Genomic DNA, 27,119 nt, shown 5'->3' with positions numbered 1-27,119 from the left:
TATTATATACTGGTAGCATTGTATGTGCCAAGCACTATGACAGAAGTATCATATAAATTACTTCAGTCAATCCTCACAACGACCCTACCCTTAGTAGGTATTATTGTCCCCTTTCTCACAAATAATATATCACCTTAAATGGTTCTTTGTACTATATCTTCCAACATTTCAAAAATAATATTTTGGATAAATCTAATATATTCTCAAGCTAAAATGTTCACTACTTCTAAAAATATTTTGTAAGTTCTGTCTAGACATTTAGAGAAAAGCAATAACATCTGCATATACCACAGTATGACATAAAGATTCAAAACAGATTTCCAACATCAAAACCAGGCCGGCCAAGTGCACCACTCCCCATCCTCCCCACAAAGCAGCTGAGGTCCCACCACAGCTGGAGGGCAGGTGCAGCCCATGTGAGGGACAACCCTTGAGCACCTGGCTCTGGTGGCCAGGGAAGACTGTGCTTCCAGGCCCCAAGGATCATATCTTATACAAGAACACTCCTTTAAAACTGAGAGAGACAGCTGTTTCACCTAATACATATAGACAAACACAGAGAGCCAGGCAAAATGAGGAGACAAAGGAACATATTCCAAACCAAAAAATAAGACAGATGCCCAGAAAAAGACCTTAAAGAAACGGAGATAAACAACCAACCTGATAAACAGTTTAAAGTAATGGTCATAAACATACTCACCAAACTCAGGAGAGGAATGAACACAGTGATATCCTTAACAAAAAGACAGAAAATATAAGAAAGTACCAAACAGCAGTTATAACTCAACTGCAAAATACACTTGAGGGGTTCAACAGCAGATTGGATGAAGAAGAATGAATCAATGAGCTGGAAGAAAAGCATGGAAATCACCTAGAAAAAGCAGCAAAAAGAAAAAAAAATTTTTTTAAGTGAATATACCTAAGGGACCTCTGAGACAACATCAAGCAGAATAACATTCACATTATAGAAGTCCCAGAAGGCAAAAAGAAGAGAAAGGGTCAGAAAAATTATTTGAAAAAGTAATAGCTGAAAACTTCCCTAATCTGGGGAAGGAAACAGACATCCAGGTCCAAAAGAGTTCCAAGTAAGGCGAAACCAAAGAGAACCACACCAAGACACATTATAATTAAAATGGTATAAGTAAGGACTAGGAGAAAATCCTAACAGCAATAAGAGAAAAGCAACTTATTGCATAGAAAGAAAACCTCATAAGGCTTTCAGCAGATTTCTCAGAAGAAACTCTGCAGGCCATAAGTGAATGGCATGACATATTCAAATTACTGAAAGGAAAAATTTTCCAACCAATAATTCTCTACCCAGCAAGGTTATCATTCAGAATTAAAGGAGAAAGATTCTTCCAAATAAGCAAAAGCTAAAGAAGTTTATCACCACTAAAGTGGACTTATAAGAAATGTTACAGGGAATTCCCTAAGTTGAAAAATAAAGGCACTAATTAATAAGGAGAAAACATAAGAAAATTAAAATCTCACGGGAAAAGGTAAATAAGAAGATAGCAGATCAATCACTTATAATGCTACCATGAAGTTTAAAAGACAAAAGAAATAAAATTAGCTAAAAATACAATAATTTGCTAAGGGAACATAAAATAAAAAGATGTTAAATGTGACATCAAAAACATAAAATGTAGTGGGATAGTAAAAAATGTAGAATTGTGGAAAGCGCTCAAATTTAAGTTGCTATCAACTTAAAATAGACTGTTATATACATGGGATGATACATGTGAACCTGATAACTACAAAGAAAAAACTTATAGTAAATACACAAATGAAAATGAGAAAGGAATCTAAACAAAGCACTAAAGAAAATCATCAAACCACAATGGAAGAGAGAAAAAGAAACAGAGAAACTATAAAAATAGCTAGAAAACAAATCACAGAATGGCAATAAGTACCTACCTATCAATAATTACTTTAAACATAAATGGACTAAATTCTCCAATCAAAAGACAGTGTGGCTGAATGGATTAAAAAACAAAAATAAAAAACAAGACCCATCTATATGCTGCCTACAAAAGACTCACTTCATAAGTAAGGACATAAACAGACTGGATGTAAAAGGATGGAAAAACACATTCCATGCAAATGGAAATGAAAAGAAAGCTGGTATAGCTATAATCATATGCGACAAAATGGACTCTAAAACAAAGACTGTAATAAAAAACAAAGAGAGGCACTACATAACAATAAGGGGGTTAATACAGCAAGAATATATAATGTTTATAAATATGTGTGAGGCAAATGTGATAACCACTACACTACGGAAACAACACTTAAAATATGTATGCACCCAACATAGAAGTACCAAAATATATAAAGCAAATAATAACGAACTTAAAGAGAAAATTAATAGCAATACAATAATAGTAGGAGACATTGACACCCCACTTATAGCAATAGATACACTATCCAGATAGAAAATCAATAAGAAAACATCAGCCTTAAATGACATATTAGATCTGATGTAATTAATAGATTTATACAGAATACTCCATCTAAAAGCAGCAGAATACACATTCTTCTCAAGTGCACATGGAACATTCTCCAGGATAAATCACTTGTTAGGCCAAAAATCAAGTCTCAATAAATTTAAGACGACCAAAATCACATTAAGCATCTTTTCTGGCCACAAAACTATGAAAATAGAAATCAATTACAAGAGGAAAACTGAAAAAAAAAAACCCCACAAAAATGTGGAAATTAAACAACATGCTACTAAACAACCAGTGGGTCACTGACAAAATCAAAAGTGAAATCAAAAAAATATGTAGAGACAAGTGAAAACAGAAATATTACATACTAAAATCAGTGGGGTGCAGCAAATGTAGTTCTTAGAAGGAAGTCAACAGCAACACAGGACTACTTCAAGAAACAGGAGAAATCTAACTTTACACTTTAAGAAACTAAAAAAAGAAGAACAAACAAAGCCCAAAGTTAGTAGAAGGAAGAAAATAATAAGATCAGTGCAGAAATAAATGAAATAGAGACTAAAAAGACAATAGAAAAGATCAATGAAACTAAGAGCTGGTTCTTTAACAAGATAAACAAAATTGACAAGCTTTTAGACTAAGCAAGAAAAAAAGTGAGAGGGCTCAAATAAAATCAGAAATGAAAGAGAAGTTAAAACTGATACCACAAAAATACAAAGGATGATAAAAGAATACTATGAACAATAATATGCCAACAAATTGGACAACCTAGAAGAAACAGATAAATTCCTAAAAACATACAGTCTACCAAGATTAAATCATGAAAAAATAGAAATGTTAAATAGACTGCTTACTAGTAAGGAGACTGAATCAGTAATCAAAAACCTCCCAGCAAACAAAAGGCCTAGACCAGATGGCTTCACTGGTGAATCATCCCAAATATTCAAAATAGATTTAATACCTATCCTTCTCAAACTCCTCCAAAAAAATGAGTAGGAGGGAATGCTTCCAAACACTTTTTAGGAGGCCAGCATTACCCTGATTCCAAAACTAGACAAGGACAACACCAAAAAGAAAACTACAGGCCAATATCTCTTATGGACATAGAGGTAAAAACCTCAACAACATATTAGCAAACTGAATTCGACAATACATTAAAAGGATTATACACCACAATCAAGTGGGATTTACTCCAGGGATCAAGGATAGTTCAACATCCACAAATCAATTGATGTGATATACCACATTAACAAAATGAAGGATAAAAATCATATGACTATCTCAGTAGATGCAGAAAAAGCTTTTAAAATTCAAGATTCATTTACAATAAAAACTCTCAAAGTGGGTATAGAGGGAATATATTTCAACATAATAAAGGTGATATACGACAGACCCACAGCTAACACCATAGTTAACAGTGAAAAGCTGAAAGCTTTCCCTCTAAGATCAGAAATAAAACAAGGATGCCCACTCTCACCACTTATACTCAAAAAAGTATTCAAAGCCGTAGCCACAGCAATTAGGCAAGGAAAAGAAATAAAAGGCATCCAAATTAGAAAAAAAAAAAGAGGTAAGACTGTTACTGTTTGCAGATGACATGACACTATATATAGAAACCCCTAAAGACTCCACCAGAAAAACATGAGAACTAATCAATGAATTCAGCAAAGTTCCAGGATACAAAATCAATATGCAGAAATCTATGGCATTTCTTGTACAATAGTACTGAAATATCAGAAAGAGAAATTAAGAAAACAATCCAAGTTACAATTACATCAAAAAGAATAAAATACCTAGGAATAAATTTAACCAAGGAGGTAAAAGGCCTATACACTGAAAACTCTAAGACTGATGAAAGAAATTAAAGAAGACACAAATAAGTGAAAAAACATTCCATGCTCACGGATTACAAGAGTTAATATTGTTAAAATGTTCATAATACCCAAAACAATCTACAGATTCAATGCAATCCCTATCAAAATTCCAATGGAATATTTTACAGAACTAGAACAAATAATTCTAAAATTTGTATGGAACCACAAAAGATCCCAAATAGCCCAAACAATCTTGAAAAACAACAAAGCCAGAGATACCATGATCCTGATTTCAAACTATACTACACAGATATAGTAATCAAAACAGAATGGTACTGGCCCCAAAGCAGACACACAGATCAATGGAACATAATTAAGAGCCCAGGAAAAAAAATCCACACATATGTGGACAATAAATTTATGATGAAGGAGCAAAGAACATACAATGGAGAAAGGACAGTCTCTTCAATAAGTGGTATTGGGAAAATTGGACAGCTACAGACAAAAGAATGAAACTGAACCATTACCTTATACCATACACAAAAATTAGCTCAAAACGGTTTAAAGACTTGAATATAAGACTTGAAACTACAAAATTCCTGGAAGAAAACATAGGTGGTAATCTCACTGACTTCTGTTTAGTGATGTTTTTGGATCTGACTCCAAAAGCAAGGGAAAAAAAAGCAAAAATAAACAAATGGGACTATATCAAACTAAAAAGCTTCTGCACAGCAAAGGAAATAATCATTAAAACAAAAAAGGCAACCTACTGAATGGGAGAAGATATTTGCAAATCGTATATCCAATAAGGGGTTAATATCTAAAATACATAGAGAATTCATACAGCTCAACAACAAAAAAACAAACAGCCCTATTAAAAAATGGGAAAATGATCTGAATAGACAATTTACTAAAGAAGACATACAGATGGCCAAAAATCACATAAAAAGATGTTCAAGATCACTAATTACTAGAGAAATGCAAATGAAAACCACAATAAGAGGTGTAACCACCTCACACCTGTTAGAACAGCTTTAACAAAAAGTTAAGAAATAACAAGTGTTGGAGAGGACATGGAGAAAAGGGAACCCTCACATACTGTTAGTGGGATTGTAAACTGGTGTAGCCACTATGGAAAACAGTACAGAGATTCCTCAAAAAGTTAAGAATAGAACTACCATATTATCCAGCTATTCCACTTCTGGGTATATATACAAAGAATATGAAAACACTAATTCAAAAAGATATATGCACCCCTATGTTCACTGGAACATTATTTATAATAGCCAAGACAGGGAAAAAAACTAAGTGTCCATCAATGGATGAATGGATAAAAAAGATGTGGCATATAGGTATAGATAAAGGTATAGATACAGATCTAGAGATACAGATATACCCACAATGATACTATGCAGCTATATAAAAAGAATGAAATCTTGCCATCTGGGATGATATGGATGGAACTGAGGGTATTATGCTAAGTGAAATAAGTCAGAAGTAAAAAGACAAATACTGTATGATTTCATTCATATGTGGAATCTAAAACAAAACAAAACAAATAAATAAAACAAAAACAAACAGTTACAGGGAATAGATTGGTGGTTAACAGAGGGGAAGGGGGCTGGGGGATGGGTGCAAGGCATTAAGGGGGTCAATTGTATGGTGACAGATGTGACCATTTGGTGAGTGATCACTCTGTAGTATATACAGATCTCAAATTACAATGTTGTACACTTGAAACTTATATAATTTTTTAAAATTCCCCAAATCATACATATTTTCACTAAAAACCAATTGAATTAAGTTGTTGATCAAAAATGGTCAAATATCAGCAGTTTATATAGTTCAACTCTAATATAAGACAAGTTAAAAAAAAACTTACCTTAACTAAGGCAACCCTTTCATTAGTTTAGACAAAAATAAAATACAAATAGGAAGAGAATTTACAGGGGAATAGTTTTCCTGCAACACTTCTCAGCAATCAAGAGACTGACTCTGTCAGTCAGCTCAACATGTAGTCAGTTTTTTATCCAAGATGACAATTCACTTCTATGACTTCATCTTCAGTTCCCCAGGCTATTAAGTTTTTCCCATCTCTGGCACAAACTTTATTTCAGTTTAACAATATACTAATTATCTGTTTACTATGTGCAAAGCTACTTTCTAGGTGTTTGGTTTTCCTTACCCATCTCATTCTATGGTCTTCTATTAAGTATTATCAAACTAAAAACATAGTAAATAATGTACAAATGTCACTTGGCTCAAAGAATGTATTAAGTACACTTCCATTAAAAGCACAGGAAAGGGCAAAAAGTTCTTCAGAGAATGAAAAAAATACCTAAACGTAAGTATATTAAATCAGAATCATAAAATTTCACAAAAAATAATGCAGGTAATCTATTACAAGCAACAGATTTTAGAAGACAAAATATAACTTTCTCTTCAAGTACTGTATTCATTGCTGGAAAAATGTTAGGACATATTAATGAAAAAGCAATAGGACACCTAAACATTCATGAGTTTGTTTGCTTTATGTACTAAAAATGCTTCCTCATGGTCCACTACAGCCTTGCAACTCAAAGTGTGCCCAGGGTCCAGAAGCACCATCCTTACCTGGGGGCTTGTTAAAAATGTAGATTCTCAGATTCGCCCCCCAACCTGCAGAATCAGAATCTGCATTTAAATATGATTCCAAGGTGATTCCTATGCACATTTAAGTTCAAGAAGCACTTTCTCTACAACATGGTTCTTAACTCAGGTCCTAAGGGCAACATGAGTTTCACAAATTCCCTGAAATTTCATGCAGAACTTTTTGTGAGTGAATATACATAGATTTTACTGGGTAAAGCCTCCATATTTTTTATCAAACTCTCACAGGAATATAATGACCTCCAAATAGATTAAGAACTACTAGATTCTATGGCACAGTTTAAAAGTCAAAATATTTCAAAAACTATTCACGCTACTCTCAATGAGGTCTGTTGAAGAATGACAAGAATGAAGGTCAGAACGTCACAGTGGGTCACGGAAGACCTTATCTGAAGAATTTATTCACACCATGCAAGAACTATGCCAAGAAACCAGTTTGGAGACATCTAAATAAATAATTCTCTACATGAGGTTTGAGATTAAGAATGTGCACTTGAAGAAGATTCAAACTGAGAAGTAAATAAATATAAGGTAGGATTTTTTTTTTAAGATAGGATGCCATTAGATGACAGCAAAGTACTGAATTCTTGTTGTAAGAGCTCAATCAGCAAATCTCTAATACGAATTGTTTGATTTGGGATACAGAACCATTTTAAAATGTTAACTTCCAAGTACATTCTTACAATACTTCCTTTATGAAGGATCCCAACACGTTTTACTAGTCGTACTTTCTTCATCCTCTTTGGACCTCAGAAGACAAAACAATGAAGAAATATGGCACAAAAATTAAAAAGGACTTGCCCAGGATCTTCAGTGAGCTAATGATAAACAGTAGCTCATATCCAGAAGGTTCTCACTAATATATGAGAACTGTGTACGTTTCATACTTTCATCTTATCACATAACCATCTCTTTGGGGTGTGTATTATCCAGGGGCACAGACAATGTTTAACTTCTGTTTCCTTAAGCCATAGTGCCTGATAGAATTTAATTTCCTTAATGGGCACCCAAAATGTAAGTTTAAAATGTTAACTGGACTTATCTTGATCCTGATGTTTTTTTGTACTATTACTGTAATTTGTCATCTGTGATGGGTCTAATCCCTGACAATCTGATCTCCAGGGTGGATCCATATCCAACCATACCAGTCATTCCAGGCAAGAGAGAATGCTAAAAAAATATTCAGGGGATCAAGATTACCATAAGATTACAAAGTTAGACAGTGAAAAGTTTGGGGCTGTAGTTTTGGCATGGAGAGGAGCGTAAGAAGGTTAGTAAGGGCATAACAAAGAACAATGATGGAGAAGAAACACTGAACCCAGTTTTATCTGGAGAAATCAAACAATGAAAAGGAGACAAATACTTGAAGATAAAACAGGTTACTGAGAACAGGAGTAACTGGTTCCTTGCACATGTCAGTGAGCATTTGAAAAGTAAATAATATGATCATTAATGACAATTTTTACAGTAAAATAAAATAAAATGGCAAAACCAATATCTGAATGCAGTCTGTAAGTCTGCAAAGCTCATGTGCCTAACCACTATACCCGCAAAAAACTGATCCAGTTTATGCAAATGATAAGTAGTTCAAAAATGTTTTAACTGGAAATCTCAAATGTCATACTAGTTTTATTTTTAAAAACACATTAAATATATTTCTAACAACAAAGAAGCATATAAAAAAATGTACTAGTTAAGCCACTTAATCTTATTCTTTACCTGAAAGTGTCACAGAACTAAGAGGTTAGGGATATATCACAAAATTCCCAGATACCCTAGAATCACTCATACATTTATTTCCTCCAGAAATGTGTTCTCAACTTTCTGGAACCTTTTTACAATTTCAATCTGAAACATTTCTCAAGCCTAAGAAATCTCTGTTTACTCCTACTGTTTAAAGTAACATCTTTTATTCGTCTGAAGTAACTTTGTTCCAGCTTCAGTGGAGATCATCTATCAATAGATCTCTTTCTCTAAGTCAGGTAAACTCTACTCTTCCCTTAATGTAGTACCCAGTCAGTATACAATCAACAAACCCTGAAACTTAAAAGAAAAAAAAATGGATGAGTATATTTAAAGTCTAAAGAATTAATCTAAGATATCTTAGTACATCTTCGGTTTCCTTAAATCAGGGAACATTTGTATTTAAAATGATATTTAATATCCAGAAGATAACACAAGCTATGTTATATGGATAAATTCTTCATCACATCTCAAACATACCATATTGAAATGTAACAACAGGTTCACTTCCCCGGTTCAAATGTTAGTTACCTCTTCATCATCTTCCTCATCTTCAACATCCAGAATTCCTGAATCCTGTTCAGACTTGGGGCTAGTGCTTCCTATCTCTGTATCAAAAATTGTATATGCATCTTTCTTAGGTTTTCTCTTGCTACCTATTCTGGGTTGTTGCAAGATGATGTTATCCAGGTTTCTTTGTTGTTGGGCCTAGGATAGAAACACATACACGCAAATAAACAAAAAAAGAAACAAAAGAAACAGAACTTAATTAAGCATTCAAAGAACTTCTAATTTTGAACTAATTGGTATCTTTTAAAAAACACAACAAAATGCCTTAATACATAAAGTTTTAGTGCCAGAAATAAAACCAAACATATTAATGTACAGATTTTTAACCCTGGAGCTACCCAATCTTTATTCGTTTTCCCAGTTTCCATAGAAAAAAAGATAATCAGTCAATATTATCATGAGACTTTTCAAATACAAACACTAAGTCATCACAAAAAAGAAATCTACTGATCTGTACCTAAGTAGCCAAGAGATTAGTGCAAATGACTGAATATTTATCTCTTGAAAGATAAGTGCTATACTAGAACCACTGTGGTTGGGAGAAGAGGGACAGGAGCCTTTAAGCTTAGGGGACTCTTAGAAACACGTATGTGGATACAAGAGACCAATAAATTTTAATCAGGAGAATGAAATATCATAATAATCTGAACTAATGAATTCAACAGGATTTCATGAGCTTAGTCTGTGGAAAACAGAGTTTTAAGCATTTCTTTTTCTAAACTTTTATAGAAAAGTATAATTCCCTCAAGTTAACAAAATAGACTCAAATGATGGTGTGGTTTCCATAGATCCAAAGAGGTAGAAAGTGTGACTGTACAGACTCAACAAAAGAAGCTAAACCAAAGCATTAGAGCTGAAAGGGACCTTAGTCACCACTCAGGAAATAGGCTAGAAGACAAAGGATTTGTTTGAAGCTACAAGGCTAGTAAGTGATAAATCAGAAGCCCAAAGTGTGATCTCCTAAATTCCGTATTAGTGATCTTCCCACTATACCAACAGTCCCTCAAAGCATGCCGAAAATGTTTCCCCAAAAAAAGAGTTCTGTGGTCAAATAAACGGGAAACACTGCATGTTATACAAGCCTTCTTGTAGATATACGATGCACATTAACAGAATAGAAACTGGGAGAAGTCCTATTTTAAGGAAACTTCTTTAATATGGTTTAACCCAGCACGTTCCAAAAGTATTTCACAGTGGAGCTTTCCTTTTTAGAAGAAATAATACTAATACTTAGTATCATCCGAAGATACAAAGCTTAAGAAATGTGATCTCCCAGAATATACATTGCTTAATCAATATATGATATTTCTACTCAGTGACAAGTAGAAATTAGTTCAGGAGAAAAATCAGAATCTCCAAATATTCTGAATGAGATTGAGGAATTCTAGATAAATATTCAGTATAAGGTGTTAGTCCAGGTACTGGTTAAATGAGACAATTATAACAAGACAGAGAAAAACTTGAACTATGTGAGCTAGTTTCTGCCAAGAAAATGAAAAGAATCTACATTCCAGAGATTTGAATCAATGGACTAACTTGTTTCTCTGCATAGTACTTGTTGATATTTTGGTTTGACTTACATAAAATACATGGCTTCAGTAACAAAACTGAGAGAGAAGGTATCCAAGCACATTTATGTTTGTACACAAGACATACATATCCTCCAAGCATTTGAGACCCCAAATTAGATAGAACATTCTTTCTACTCCTCTCAAAAGTAAGAAGTTCTCCCCCACTTACTTCCAATGCAAACCACACAAAAAGGGATCCAGGACTCTAGAAATCTAAAGCTTTCATATTTAAAAAAGCAAGTTCTCAACTAGAGAGTAATCACTTGTCTCTTTATCCTCTCTTTCAGTACAGCAAAACCAAAAGCTTTCATAAGTTGGTCTTATTTTATTGAATCCAAAGTTAAATATTTTTCCTTCACAATCACTAAAATACTATCAGTGTACCAAAAGCAATCAAAAGGAGCCACACTTAAGTACTATCATTTATACTTGAAATGATACAAATCTGAAAGTATCCTATGGAAGTAATTTTAGATCATCTATGATTTGTTCTTTTTAGGTGTGTCTGGTTTACCAATCAATTTGATGGAGCGCAAAGCAGTTTAGGCCAAATCAGCAAATTAAAATAGCAAACGCTATGCTAGAAATGAGAGCACGGCAAGTTTTATTCCAAGTCTCTATGAGAACCTGGGGCCTCTGTCAAAATTATCAAGGCTTCTCCAGTCTATAAATGAGCAGTCAGGGCAGATCTGCCAAGAAAGAACTGGCCAAGTTGGAAATACTAAAACAGGTAAAACAACGAAATAAATACTCAGATATTACCCATTAGGAAGCAAATGAAAACTACCATCTATTCAAAATGTATATTATGGGACTGGCAGGAAGTGGAGAAGAGTAAATGTAGATATAAATATGTAAATATATGCAATATATATTAAAATTAACATGCGACTCTAAAAGTCCGTAAAAAAAAAAAATAATAAAAGCTCTTCAGAGCTCTTTTCTAACATGCTAAGCCACCTCACCAGGACCATTTATTCTGTCCCTCCAAAGACAACCTTGGAGCCAAAGAAGCAGCTACTGATTTCTGCTGCCTAGGTTGGAGTAGAGGTAAAAGGGTATCAAGCAAACACATAGACTTTAGAAAGCATTTAGGCTTTTTTTTTTTCTTGGTTGTTCATTCTCTTTGTGAATAATCTTTACACATTTACCCACCTCCTCCTCAAGATTCCTCACATATGTTCTTCTCTGGTTTCCTAATATACAGAAATTAAGCAAGGTTTATTCCTCAGCCCCTACTCTTCTACCACTCTTTCCACTCTCCCAAGATCCAATAGCATATCTCCAGTTTCGTATTACTACTGTGTGTTCTACCATCACTTCACTTCCAACATACCTAAAATGGAACTCATCACCTTCTCATTACAATTCCCATGCATATTGCGGCCAGGCTCTTCTTAAACCACATCATTCATCACACCAATTAAACATGAGGTAAACTGGGGGAAACAATTTGAACAAGTACAAGTTCAAACTCCATAATCTTATCACTAAGACTCCACCATAATGGAAGCTGAACTTAATTTTCCAATGTATTATCCAATACTCTCCAACATGAATCTTCTACTTGGATCAGAATCTACCTCATAATATACTAAAAATATTTCCACTACTGTATCTTTGCTTATGCCATTTCCCTTCTAGATGACCTCTCCCTGCCTGTATCCAACCTTTCCTCCAAAACCCAAGTAAAATTATTCTTCCTTTAGGAAGCCTCCTCTCACTGTTCTAACTCACAGTGTTTTCTCTCTGTATCCCTACTTTCAGTCAAACATGTATTGAATATCTACTTGGCACCAGATATTGCGCTGAGTATACAAAGAATTTGGGTATACAAAGAATAAGATGGATTCTCTGACTTTTGAACCTCACATCATTCTATTGTAAGAAGTAGGTAAGCAATTGAGTGGCTGAAATTCAGTGCAAAGAGTATAATGATAGAAATAAATACAGGTGCAGTGATTAGACAAAGGAGAAAGTAATCATATCTGCTTATAGGGATGTCAGGAACTTCACAGAGGAAGAGGTAGCAAACTGTGCTCTTAAAAGATGAATATGATTTTTCCAAAGGGAAGTACGTAGAAAGGGTAACCATTCCAGAAGAAAGAAACCGGATGAGAAAAGACCACCACACGTGAAATAACATTATCCACACAAGGAATAAATAATCTTGTATAAGAACATAGGTTATGAAGGACTAACAAGAGATAAAGTTAAAGATGCCATACAAAGCAGTTTCAAGGTTAGCTAGTAGGCAATGGAGAAACAACAGAAGAATGTGAGCAGGGGAAGAACAGGATCAGCTTTACAATTTAGGCAAATCCCCTAGGAGCGGAGGAATGGTCAACTAGGAGAAGATAAAAAATAGAAACAGGAAAACCAATATAGATCATGAAAGGAGTCCAAATAACAATGATGAGGACTTGAATTAAGGTAGCAGCAGCTACAGAAGAAGCAGAAGCAACAGAATTTACTGATTTAAATGTAGTACATGGAAGAGGGGAAGGAAATAAAAATAACTCCAAGTATTCTGGTCTTTATGACTAGATGGTGGGATCATTCCAAACAATAGGAACCGTGGAAATAATTAGTTGAAGGTAGGATAGAGAAGATGAGTTCAATAAACCTGTCAGATATCCAAGTAAAAAATAACAGTATGGCACTTCAGTGTATAACTCTTCTCTTCTTTAGGACAAGAAACATACTTCACCATTATTATAATCCCACAAGCTCAGATACAGTGACACATACACAGTAAATTCAGATAAATGTTTACTATATAAACGCAAAAGATAACAAAAGAAACTTGTTTAAGAATGAGATTTGGCCCAATAAAGGAGAGGGATATCTGTAAAAGACATGATTTGGATATTCTCCTACCTGTTAGAAGGTGGATGGGGGTGGGGGTGGGGGGCGACCCATAAGAGTTACCTAACCTGAACTATTCACCTAAAAATGTAGCTACTAAAACTTTTACAACTGTCATTACACATGCTATTAAATAAAGTTTTGTTGTGACTACAACTTCCAAGGGTTCCTAGCAATAAGACTCAAAGAGTTAAAATTCTGTGAATCAAAAGCCAAAGGCTCCTTTCTTTATCAGCCCAATACTGACCTCTAGTGGACTAAAAGAATACATAAAATTGAGCTTGAAAATCAGAAACCGGTTGAAAAGGGAGGGAGGTGTAGGCTTATAGGTTCAAGACCTGATATAATTAACTACATGGACTTCAATTACAGGGTGCTATACCAGAAAAGAAAAAAAGAAGAAGAAGAAGAAAAAAAACCTTCTTGGAGTAAGACGGGTCTTTAAATCTAAGCTCTGCAACATATTAATTCCATAACCATGGGCATGTTCTTTTCAATGCAACATCCCATCTATTAAAAAAAAAAAAAGGTTAATAAAATGTATCTCAGAACTGCAACAAGGATTAAATGAGATAATACATGTAAGTTATCTTGAATTAAAAGATAAGTCAGGGGCTTCCCTGGTGGCGCAGTGGTTGAGAATCTGCCTGCCAATGCAGGGGAGGCGGGTTCGAGCCCTGGTCTGGGAAGATTCCCACATGCCGCGGAGCAACTCGGCCCGTGAGCCACAATTACTGAGCCTGCGCGTCTGGAGCCTGTGCTCCGCAACAACAGAGGCCGCGATAGTGAGAGGCCCGCGCACCGCGATGAAGAGTGGCCCCCACTTGCCGCAACTAGAGAAAGTCCTCGCACAGGAACGAAGACCCAGCACAGCCATACCATACATACATACATACATAAATAAAAACAATGTAAGCAGACAAGAATAGCATTAAAAAATAAAAAATAATTTAAAAAAAAAAAAAAGATAAGTCAAAAGAAAAAAAAAAGACACTATAGATTTAAGTTCCACCTGTCTTCCCTCTGAATATGAGATAGGAATCTTGTTTCACCGTCTATTCTGGAAGCATTGAAGATCTAGCAATACTTAGATACATAATCATTAATGGCATCTAATACTGCTTCACATTGCCATTCAATTTTGTATTTGTGCTACATGCCAAGTATTAGATATCTGTACTGCACACCTCTTGTGCTCCACTTCAGATCCTCTCAGCCTCAGCTCTTATTCCACGTAGAATATCAGCAACCTGTTCTGGGCAGCCTTGGAAGTGTCATATAGTGTAAACTGAAACCAGCTCTAGCATTTACACTACACCTCTAGCTTCCTGCCCAGAGGTTTTGCAGACATCACAGTGTGGAATCCCACCAGAACTACTTAGCATTCATGATTCTCAAACGAGAAGTGAGGCAAACCTTGACCAAAAGAGCTGACAGATTAATGCTCCCCATTGCATCCCTCCCATGGTGAGTTCCATATAGCTTCTTCATGGATTAAGGAACCAGAATGCCCTACAATGTACCACTGTACTGACTCTACAATTTTTCTTTTCACTCTTCCTGACCCTTATGCTTGTATACGCCACTCAAACACCAACTTCTCAGGTTTCTCCAGGGAAATCAAGGCTAAAATAACATCCCATACAAAAATACAATGAAGTAGGATTATGATCCCATATCTGAAGCCCAAAGGATGTCCATGAAAATAACTGGCAAGACCAAGATATAAAGACTCCAAAGCTACCCTCTTCAGTTCTCACCAATCAAAAGAACTACAAGACCTGTAATTTCAAAAAGGTTTCTTCATGTTTATTAGCACTAGCTCTGGCAACTAGTACTCTTTGGCGACTAGCTCCAATATCAGATCTTGTTCAAACAAAATAAAAACAAAATAAGGATAGTGAGTTAAAATGAAGGAAATAGAACATATCAAGACCATATCCAAAAAGTTATTTACATATTAGTGTCCATAGGGGTGTATACATGCATTATATATGTGTATTTTGTGTAATACTTTAAAGGAGGGATAAACAAATAAACAGTTTTTCATACAACTTAATCAGGTTCCAAAGAATTTCCATCAGTAGAATGAGAAATCTAGGATTATGATATTCACAGAAATTTTTTTTAATGGAAAATGGTGTTCACTATATCGCCTTCAACATTATAACTGAGATCCTTAGCTGTTTGAAAGTCTCCAGTTCATATTTAAACCTATATTTCATAGAGGGGAAAAAGTCTTTGCACTAACAAAATTCATTTCAACAAGATGTACTAGATATAGTGTATTACAATTTGTATAAAGCAATAGTAAAAGTTAAAAGAATTCTCTTGTGAATTAGGATAATCCCAGCTCCTTTTAAATACTATCTTTTTCTTTTGTCAACATATATACACCACAAGCACAATGTTAATTGTAGTTAACTGTAAAATAAATTACAAAACAAACATAAAGAAAAAAATGGAAAAAAAAAATCTGAAATCTCTATTCAGTAATAATCAGTTACTTGATGAATTACAACCCAGCCTATTTTCTGTACATATATAAAGATTTCTTTTTGCTCATCTGTATTTTCTATTTATCTGCATAATTGCTAATACATTTATATTGGTATGTTAAAAAGTATCATACTTAAGTTTTTAAATCTGCTTTTTGCTCAAAAATATTTCACAAATATCTTTCTCTACAAATAAAAATACTTAAATAATATTTGCATTGTACTACATTTCAAAGAATGGATGTTTATTTGAATATAGTCTACTACAGGACATTTATATTGCTTCTAATATTTTGCTATTTAATAACTGCTGCAAAGACTAACTCCAGAGTTAAAATTATGTGGATATCCTTAATTATTTTATTAGAGGAAGAAAACTACTCCCTCAAATGATTATTCACCCCAACTCAACTTTACAGTACAATTTATCTTTTCCCAATTTGTTTTATTTTAAATGTCTGCAAAATGAATATAATTTCATGGTTTAAAAAATCTAATAATACTGAAAGTATTGTAATAAAAAACAGTAGACTCCCCCTTATGCCTTGTTCCATCCCCAATCCTGCTCTGTAGAGTTAATATTTTTATACCCACGTTTCTAATAATACCCTTACTTTGTTAAAAACTTAGATCATTTAAAAATAGACTCCCTTACACTACTGCTTCTTAAATTATATTCCCAACAAAGTATTTTACGTAAAAGCAATAATCAACATTAATCATCATGTCATGTAACCAAACCGTCTTGCTACAGAGTCAAGTATATATGCAATGATTACATATTTGATTATAGTTCCTTTCTAGTACAGCTTTTTGTTTTTCTTGGAGTTTCAAATTGCCTACATTTTAAAAAAATTCTCTAATATTCTAGCTACAACAATCTTGATTTTTTCCAAAAAGCTCATCATAATAGACATTCTATCCAAACCTTATTATTCCTAAAGGCATAACCTGGGCTGATTGTCCTATAAGGACTGCTGTCATTCTGGAGGGGACTTACTTTCATTTCAGCTTCAATAATTCCATATCTATATTTCACTTAATCCAGACTCTCATTTTGTTGGCACACATCTTCAGATAATTCTTAAGAATTAAGAATTAAATTTCTTGAATTCTTCCATTCTCAAAATGACTTTAATCCTTCTCCAAATAAACTATAGAATTCAAGGTTGACAATAATTTTCCCTTAGGTTATTGAAGGCATTGTTCACACTACTGTCCTGTATTACCCCCTATTGCTAGTGGAAAAAGCAATGATATATTGATCTTCATTCCTTTATATATTACTTTTCTCTCTGGAAGATTTTCAAACCTTTTACTGTATATGTTCTCAGTTTCTCAGGGGATGTACCTTGGTGTAGGTCTTTAACTTGTTCATTATACTCAGTAAGCAATACATGTGGAAGTCCTGAGATTTTCTTATATTAATGCTCTGATGATTTTCTCCCCTTGTCTAGAACTCCTAATGGATACTGAATTCTCATATAATTCCTCCTGATGATCTTTGTTTTTTTTAATTGAAGTATAGCTGATTTACAATGTTGTGTTAGTTTCTGGTGCACAGCAAAGCGATTCAGTTATACATATTTATATATATTTGTTTTCATATTCTTTTCCATTATGGTTTATTATAGGATATTGAATATATTTCCCTGTGCTATACAGTAGGACCTTGTTGTTTATCTATTTTATGTATAGTAGTTTGAATCTGCTAATCCCAAACTCCTAATTTTCCCTCCCCAATCCCCTTTCCCCTTTGCTAACCATAAATTTGTTTTCAATGTCTATGAGTCTGTTTCTGTTTCGTAAATAAGTTCATTTGTGTCATATTTTAGATTCCACATATAAGTGATATTATACAGTATTTGTCTTTCTCTTTCTGACTTACTTCACTTAGTATGATAATCTCTAGGTCCATCCATGTTGCTGCAAATGGCATTATTTCATTCCTTTTTTATGGTTGAGTAGTATTTCATTGTGTATATATACCACATCTTCTTTATCCATTCATCTGTTGATGGACATTTACGTTGCTTCCATGCCTTGGCTATTGTAAATAGTGCTGCTATGAACATTGGGGTGCATGTACCTTTTCAAAGCAGAGTTTTCGTCTCTTCCAGATATATGCCCAGGAGTGGGATTGCTGGACCATATGGCAACTCTACTTTTAGTTTTTTAAGGAACCTCCATACTGTTTTCCATAGTGGCTGCATCAATTTACATTCCCACCAACAATGTAGGAGGGTTCCCTTTTCTCTACACCCTCTCCAGCATTTGTTGACGGTCATTCTGACTGGTGTGAGGTAGTACCTCATTGTAGTTTTGTTGCATTTCTCTAATAATTAGCAATGTTGAGCATCTTTTCATGTGCCTACTGGCTGTCTATATGTCTTCTTTGGAGAAATGGCTATTTAGGTCTTCTACCCATTATTTGATTGGGTTGTTTGTTTTTTTGTTATTGAGTTGTATGAGCTGTTTGTATATATGGAAAATTAACCCTTTGTCAGTTGCATCATGTGCAAACATTGTCTCCTAGTCCATAGGATTTTTTGTTTTGTTTATGGCTTCCTTTGCTGTGCCAAAGCCTATAAGTTTGATAAGGTCCTGTTTGTTTATTTTTGCTTTTATTTCTATTGCCTTGGGAGACTGACCTAAGAAAACATTGGTACACCTCCTGATGATCTTTGTAATATTTTTCTATAACAAACCAAATTTTTAATTTTTGAGGATACCAATGAATTTTTCTGACATATTGTTTTCTGCATTATTTGCTCCATCTAGGTACTTTTTACTGTTGTTACTTCTTTTCTCATATTGGTATTTTTATCTCTCTCTTTCTAGTTGGATATTTTCCTCAAATATCTATTGACCCTTGGCCAGTCATTCATATTTAATAATAAATCACTTAAGAGTTTACAGGAAGGTCTATGGGCATAGGAAGACTTGTGAAGTAGCAAGCTTCACTTTAGGGAATTCTACAAAGGAAATCACCTCTTTGATGGGGAAATCCAAATGGCACTTTGTGGCAGTCCTTTATTAATTTCTCTAGAAAAGAATTTTCCAATCTCCCACTTAAGAATATAAGTACAAATATTCCATGCAAGGGAGAGGAGAAGTAGAGGAATTAACTGCTTTATACCCACATCATGTATAATTATTCACACCTCCAAAGATTCAGCTTGTCTGGAGTTGTCTGTATTGAACTGCTTCCTCCATTCCACATGAACCTGTTTATACTTTCAGTTGTGGCTTAATACACCCTGCTATATATAGTGGTAACTATATATATTTACCACTCTTCCCTCCAGTTTCTTTTTGTACCTTCCAGCTATATTATTGACATATAATTAATACAGAAGTTAACATTAAACAATGTGCTGACTTGACACATGTATATATTGCAAAATGACTACCAGAGTAAGTTACCTTGTATCTTCATCCCCTCGTATAATTATCATTTTTGTATGTGGTGATAACATTTATGACCTACTCTCTTAACAACTTTCAAGTATATAATAAAGTATTGTTAATTATAGTGACCATGCTGTATATTAGATCTTCAAAACTTACTCATCTTATAGCTGTAAGTCTGTATTCTTTGACCAACATTTCCTTATTTCCCCCACCTCCCAGTCCCTGGCAACCACTATTCTACTCTCTATTTCTATGAGTTTGGGTTTTATCAATTCAACATCTAAGAGACACCATGCAGTTTTTGTCTTTCTCTATCTGACTTACTTAACTTAGCATAATGCCTTCAAGGTCATTCCATGTTTTGCAAAAGGCAGGATTTCCTTGTGTCATGGCTGAAACGTAGATATATAGATATATACATATAGGTATATATAGATATATATTCTTTATCCGGTTATCTGTCAATGAACACTTAGGTTGTTTCTGTATCTTGGCTACTGTGAATAAAGCCTCCAGCTTTTTTCTTTCTTAGAATCACTTTTCTATCCAGGGTCTTTTGTGGTTCCATACAGATTTTAGAATGTTTTTTCCTATTTTTTTGAAAAATGCCATTGGAAATTTGATAGGAATTTCATATAATCTGTAGGTCACTTCGGGTATTATAAACATTTTAACAATATTAATTCTTCTGATCCATAAACATGGGATATCTTTCCATTTATTTGTGCTTCTTCAATTTCTTTCATCACTGTCTTATAATTTTCAGTGTACAGATATTTCACTTCCTTGGATACATTTATTCCAAAGTATTTTTTTATGTTTGATGCTATTATAAATGAGATTGTTTTATTTCTTTTACAGATAGTTCACTGTTAGTGTATAGAAATGCAACTGATTTTGTGTATTGATTTTTTATCCTGCAACATTATTGTATTTATTTATTAGTTCTGGTTTTTTTATGGAGTCTTTAGGATTGTCTACATATAAGATCATATCATCTGTAAATAGAGAATATTTTACTTATTCTTTTTCAATTTGGATACCTTATATTTCTTTTTCTTGAATAATTTCTCTTGCTAGGATTTCCATTACTCAGTTGAATAGGAGTGGTGAGAGTGGGTACTCTTGTCTTCTTCCAGATCTTAGTGGGAAAGATTTCAGCCTTCCCCACTGAGTATGACGTTAGCTGGGGATTTGTCATATATGGCCTCTATTATGTTGAGATATATTCATTCTATTCTAATTTGTTGAGAGTTTTACTGATGAAAAGATGATAAATTTTGTTAAGTGCTTTTTCAGCATCTATTGAGATGATCATATAATTTGTATCTTTTCTTCTACTAATGTGGTATAGCACATTAATTGATTTGCGTATGTTGAACCATTGTTGCATCCCAGGAATAAATCACACTTGATCATGATGCATGATACTATTAATATACGGTTGATTTCTGCTTGTTGGTACTTTGTTGACAGTTGTTGCACCTCTATTTACCAGGAATACTGGCCTGTAGTTTTCTTTTCTAGTAGTGCCCTTACCTGGCTTTGGTATCAGGGTAAGACTAACCTTGTAAAATAAATCTGGGAGTGTTCCTTCCTCTTCAATTTTTAGAGGAATTTGAGAAGAAATGATGTTAATTCTTCTCCAGATGTTTGGTGAAATCATCCGGTCCAGGGGTTTTCTTTGTTGGAAGGTTTTTGATTACTGTTTCAATCTCCTTACTCATAAATGATCCTTTCAAATTTCCTATTTCTTCCTGATTCATTATGGCTAGGTTGTCCAGGAGTATGTTGTTTACTTTCCACACATTTATGAATTTTCTAGTTTTCCATCTGTTACTGACTTCTAGTTTCATACCATTGTGACTGGAAAACATATTTAATATAATCTCAATCTTCTTACATTTGCTAAGGCTTCTTTTGTGAACTAATATATAATCTACCCTGGAGAATGTTCTGTGTGCACTTGAGAAGAATGTGTATTCTGCCACTGTTGGGTGGAATAATCTGCATATGTTTTTTTAAGTCCATTTGGTCTAAGGTTTAGTTCAAGTCCTATGGTTCCTTACTGATTTTCTGTCTAGATGATCTATTCATTGTTTAAAGTGGGGTATTTAAGTCCCCTGTTATTATTGTATTGTTGTCTATTTCTCCCTTCAGAGCTGTGAGCATTGTTTAACATATTTAGGTGCTCTGATATTAGATGCACCTCCACTCTCTTTCTGCCAAAGATTTATTATGCCCTCTTCATTCTCATTATGAATTAATGAAAAGACAGTAAATATCAGCAGAGAAATAAAAACTATGTAGAACAACCAAATGTAGATTCTAGAACTAAAAAATATACTACCTGAAATAAAGAATTCATCATTTAATGCACTTAACAGTCAAATAGAGATAACAAAGGAAAAGAGTCAGTGAACTTGAAGATATATGAACAGAAATTATCCAGTTAGGAAAAAAACAGATTAAAAAAACAAACAAACATGAAAAACAGAGCCTGAGGAATATGGGGGATAATATAAAAAAGTCTACCTAAGTAGAACTAGAGTCCTAGAAAAAAAGGAGAAATAATATAGTGAAGAAAAAATATCTGAAAGAACAATGGGTGAAAATTTCTCACATTTTATAAAAGACATAAAGTACCAGAGTCAAGAAGCTCAGTGAATCCCAATGGGAACATCATAGTCAAACTATTGAAAATCAAAGATCAAGAGAAAAATTTGAAAGCCATAGGGGAAAGAAAAACACCCATTATATACTGTGGAAAAACAATACAAATGACTATTGATCTCTCATCAGAAACTACAGAGGCCAGAAAGCAATAGAAATGAAAATAAAATTGAAAAATTATTGACCTAGAATTCTAAATCCAGCAAATATCCTTCAGAAATTGTTATGTGCTGAACTGTGTCCCCTGAAAAGAAATGTTGAAGTTCTAAACATCTTAGAATGTGACGTTATTTGGAAATAGGGTCACTGCAGATGTATTCAAGATCAAGTTATACTGCGGCAGGCTGAGCCTTTAATCCAATATGATTGGTGCCCTTATAAGAAAAGGAGAAGACATACAGGAGAACATCAGGTGATAATGGAGCCATATATTGAAGTGCTGCAACTGCAAGCCAAGGAATGCTAAGATTGCTGGCAAAACACCAGAAGAAAGGAAGACAAGGAAGGATTCTCTCCTGCTGGTTTCAGAGGGCGCATGACCCTGCTGACACTTTGATTTTGAACTTGTAGCCTCCAGACCTGTGAGATAGTAGATTTTTTTTTTATTAAGCCACCCAGTTTGTGGTGCTTTGTTATGGCAGCCCTAGAAAACTAATACAGGAATGAAAGCAAGAGGAAAACATTTTCAGATAAAAGAAAACTAAGGGAATTTAAGACCAACACACCTGCACTATAAAAGTGCTAAAGGAAGTTCTTCAGGCTGAAGGGAAATGATTCCAGATGGAAACTCAGATTCTCAAGAATGAATGAATAAATGAATGAATGGCATCGAAAACGGAAAATAGTTTAGCAATTATAAAAGAAGAAAAGAGAAGCTGCTTTTTTAATACAGAGTGATCAAGAAGAGTATCTTTCATAAAGTGGCATTTGTGTTTCAGACATTAGTGCTTATTTATTTAATACTGGTAGAGGTTTAAGAGACATACATACATGTAGTCAATATTTTAATCCTGAATTCTTACACAGATTTTATACTATTGTAAACATTATAATATATTCTAATGTCTGGAAGGACAATATCTACCATGTTAATAATATTTCAAGAATCCCTTAGTCATTTTCAAATACAACATTCTTTTAGAATGCCAATAACCTAAGACAGGAGCATTATGGTAGGCTTGCTAAATGTCTAGCACACTAAAAGATCACTCGAGATCATTTATGCATCATTCTAAGACAGGCTGGTCAATGGATAAACTAAATTTCAAGATAATCTTTAACATTATTTTTGAAAATAGCATTAACTTTTCTCCACAATTTTTTACCACATATCAGTTTGAGTTTTACATCCTTTAGCAATGTCAATTTTTAGGTGATTATAAAAATGACCCCCAAATATCAAAAATATAAGTAAAGTTGGGAAGAAAAATAATCTAGGGTAGGAAGTAGTATAGCTGCTTAGTATTTTATTAACCTAGTCTCGCAAAAAAGATAAGTCATATATAAGCAAGGTTTCCTCCAAGGACCACCCTATCTCAATTGAAAAGGGCCAGAAATAGTTCTAATTTAAACTACTGGTTCAGTCAATTTTTCAACTGAACCAATAGTTTCAATTATAACTATGGTATCAACAAAGATGCCAATTTTCCATCTGACTTCTAGGCTTTCATTACAACAAAGAATAAAATTATAGCAAAAAAATATTACTTTTATGGAACCTATTTTTGGTTCAGAAGACAACTGCTAAAATTGGGGGAGAAAATTATAGGCATATATCCCTCTACACCTATTCTGTGGTCAATTTTAACAACTCACATAACTTATAAATAACTCCTCTCAGTCAACCCAAACTAAAGGAGATCTAAAAAGTAAACACCTAATAAATATATTACAGGGAGTCCAAGTTGGCAGCATATGAAGATCCTGAGCTCACCTCCTCCCGTGGACACACCAAATCTACAGCTACATATGGATCATTTCCCTATGAAAAAGATCTGAAAATGAGATGAACTTTTTCTCCACAATAAAGGATAGAAGAACCACATCAAGGTGGATAGGAAAGGCAGAGACATGGTCTTGGCAAAAACCACAGCTCAGTGCAGCAACACACAAGATGAAGGCATCTCACCAGTCCAGTGCTTCTCCTGGAGGAGGAAGGGGTTGGTGCCCCACATCAAGCACCTTAAGCCCTGGAATCTGCACCAGAGAGACAAGCACCAAAAACATCTTGCTTAGAAAACCAAAGGGACACAACGGACACAAAGTGCTGTAGGAAACCTAGATTCCCCTTTTAAAGGGCTAGCAGATGGTCTTACTCACCAAAGACCCAGCAAAAAAACAGCACTTTGAAAAGCACCTGGACTATATGTGAAGGATACTCATTTACTAATCTAAAAGCACCTGCAGGAGGGGCAGGGGATGCTTGAAACTCTCTCTCTGGAATTAAAGGAACTGGCAGATGCCATTATTGTATTCTCCACCTACCCTGCTAGCACAGGCAGGCAAGTTTGTACAGCACCTTCCCATCACCTTGCTAAGACAGGCAGGGGCAAGCGGTCACAGCACTATTTTGTTGCCTTCCTGAAGCTGAAAAGCATGGGCAGTTGTAGCACACCCCTACTCCCTGGCTCGGATGGGAGAGTAGAAGCAATTGTGGCATTCTCCCACTCCTGGCCTAAAACTGGCACACACCCACAGACAAGGCATTCTCCCACTGCACTGCAGAAACATATGCAAGTACCACACAGTCAAGATATTTTCTCACTGCTTTTCTGAAGCTGGTTAGCATGACTCAGCCCTTTTAGCTCTTAGCTGCCTTTGCTAAAGTGGGTGCATGCAATCCACACAGGGGACACTACTTGATTACCTGACCTTGGTGGTCAAAGAGACTGGAGCTACAGAGCTCCACAGAACAGTAACACTCAGAAAGACAGTTCTTGGCAGGTCACCACTCTCAGGACACTACACAGACAGCAAACTGAAATACAACTCCAGTCTTCCTGTGAAAAAGGTCTATTTACTTAGCCTGGAGCTTCAGTCTGAGGGACAAGTTTCAGATTTCACATACATCCAGGGATAAGAAGGCACTCCCAGGTAATGTAAGCAGAAAGACACCAGCCCTGGGCATCCCTCTGGCCATGATATAGCTCAACAAGACCTCCCAGAAAGGAGATTATAAACTCATCTGGAGCCCTGAATTTTGCAACTGTCACCCAGGGGACACATTCCAGATCTCTTGGACTGGTAGCCAGCAGGGATTACGATTCTGGCCCCAAAGGAATGTATACATTTGCATACTTTAAAAGCTGCTGCCTGAAGATTTGGTTGCCAATCAGCCTGAAAATAGGTGATAAGTGATATTCCTCCCCTGGGCACACACTTACAGGCCTTGGTACACTCTCATCAATGGGGACACATCAAGAATAAATCAGGCAGTTCAGACAATTGCAAAGGTTTGAAAGACAACGAACAGCTAAGGCAAGGTTGAACAAGAAGGTTCATCACATCCACAAGTCCACAACTTCAGACTGAGAGAGTTATCCGTTTCACCTAATATAAAGAAACAAATACAGAGAGTCAGGCAAAATGAGGATGCAGAGAAATATGCTCCAAACGAAAGAACAAGACAAAAACCTCAGGAGAAAAACCTTAATGATACAGAAGTAATCTACCTGAAAAATAATTCAAAGTAATGGTCATAGACATGCTCACCTAACTCAAGAGAAGAATGGATGAACACAGTGAGAACTTCAAACAAAGAGACAGAAAATATAAGAAAGTGCCAAACAGAAGTCACAGAGCTGAAGAGTACAATAAATGAACTGAAAAATACACTAAAGGGGTTCAACAGCAGGCTAGATGAAACAGAAGAACAGATCAGTGAACTGGAAGACAAAGCAATAGAACTCATACAGAAAGAGCAGTAAGATGGAAAAAAAAATGTTTTTAAGAAAAATAAGGGACCTGTGGAACATAATCAAGTAATATAACATAGGCAATATAGGTGTCCCAGAAAAACAAGAGAAAGAGAAAGGGCAAAACTATTTGAAAAAGTAATGGCTGAACACTTCCCTAACTTAGGGAAGGAAACAGACATCCAGGTCCAGGAACCCCAGAGAATTCTAATAAGATAAACCCAAAGAGATCCAACCAACACATATTATAATAAAAATGTCAGAAGTTAAGGCCATCAGCAGATTTCTGAGAAGAAACTTTGCAGGCCAAAAGTGAGTGGCACGACATATTCAAAGTGCTGAAATGAAAAAACTTACAACCGAGAATACTCTATCTGGCAAGGTTATTATTCAGAAATGGAGAAAAGATGAAGAGTTTTCCAGATAAGCAAAAGCTAAAAGAGGCCTCTACTAAACCAGCCTTATAAGAAATGTTACAGACACTTCTCTAAGCTGAAAAAAAAGGCACTAATTAATATCGAGAAAACTCATGAAAGTAAAAATCTCGGGGGAAAGCGTAAATATATAAGATGGTAGACCAATCATTTATAAACCTACCATGAAGCTTAAAAGATAAAAGAAGTAAAATTAGCTTAAAATACATTAACGTGTTAAGGGAACACAAAATAAAAAGATGTAAAATGTGACATCAAAAACATAAAATAGGGCTTCCCTGGTGGCGCAGTGGTTGAGAATCTGCCTGCCAATGCAGGGGACACGGGTTCGAGCCCTGGTCTGGGAGGATCCCACATGCCACGGAGCGACTAGGCCTGTGAGCCACAATTGCTGAGCCTGCGCGTCTGGAGCCTGTGCTCCACAACAAGAGAGGCCGCTACAGTGAGAGGCCCGCGCACCGCGATGAAGAGTGGCCCCCACTTGCCGCAACTGGAGAAAGCCTTCACACAGAAACGAAGACCCA

General features: G+C 35.0%; 1 protein-coding gene across 5 annotated transcripts in view; it reads right to left on the bottom strand.

The window, feature by feature from the left end:
• The window catches only part of EXOC6B (exocyst complex component 6B), a 727,664-nt gene that overhangs the window by 441,777 nt on the left and 258,768 nt on the right, over nucleotides 1-27,119 (bottom strand). For all 5 annotated transcript variants that reach the window (XM_059942976.1, XM_059942975.1, XM_059942978.1 and 2 more), the window contains exon 7: nucleotides 9,185-9,361. In XM_059942976.1, the coding sequence (XP_059798959.1) occupies nucleotides 9,185-9,361 (177 nt within the window). The remainder of the gene's footprint in view (nucleotides 1-9,184; nucleotides 9,362-27,119) is intronic.

This window comes from Balaenoptera ricei, chromosome 13 (genome assembly GCF_028023285.1).
Source record: "Balaenoptera ricei isolate mBalRic1 chromosome 13, mBalRic1.hap2, whole genome shotgun sequence".
Taxonomy (NCBI): domain Eukaryota; kingdom Metazoa; phylum Chordata; class Mammalia; order Artiodactyla; family Balaenopteridae; genus Balaenoptera; species Balaenoptera ricei.
The sequence above is the reverse complement of the archived record's forward strand: the minus strand, read 5'-3'. Positions and strand labels throughout refer to the sequence as shown.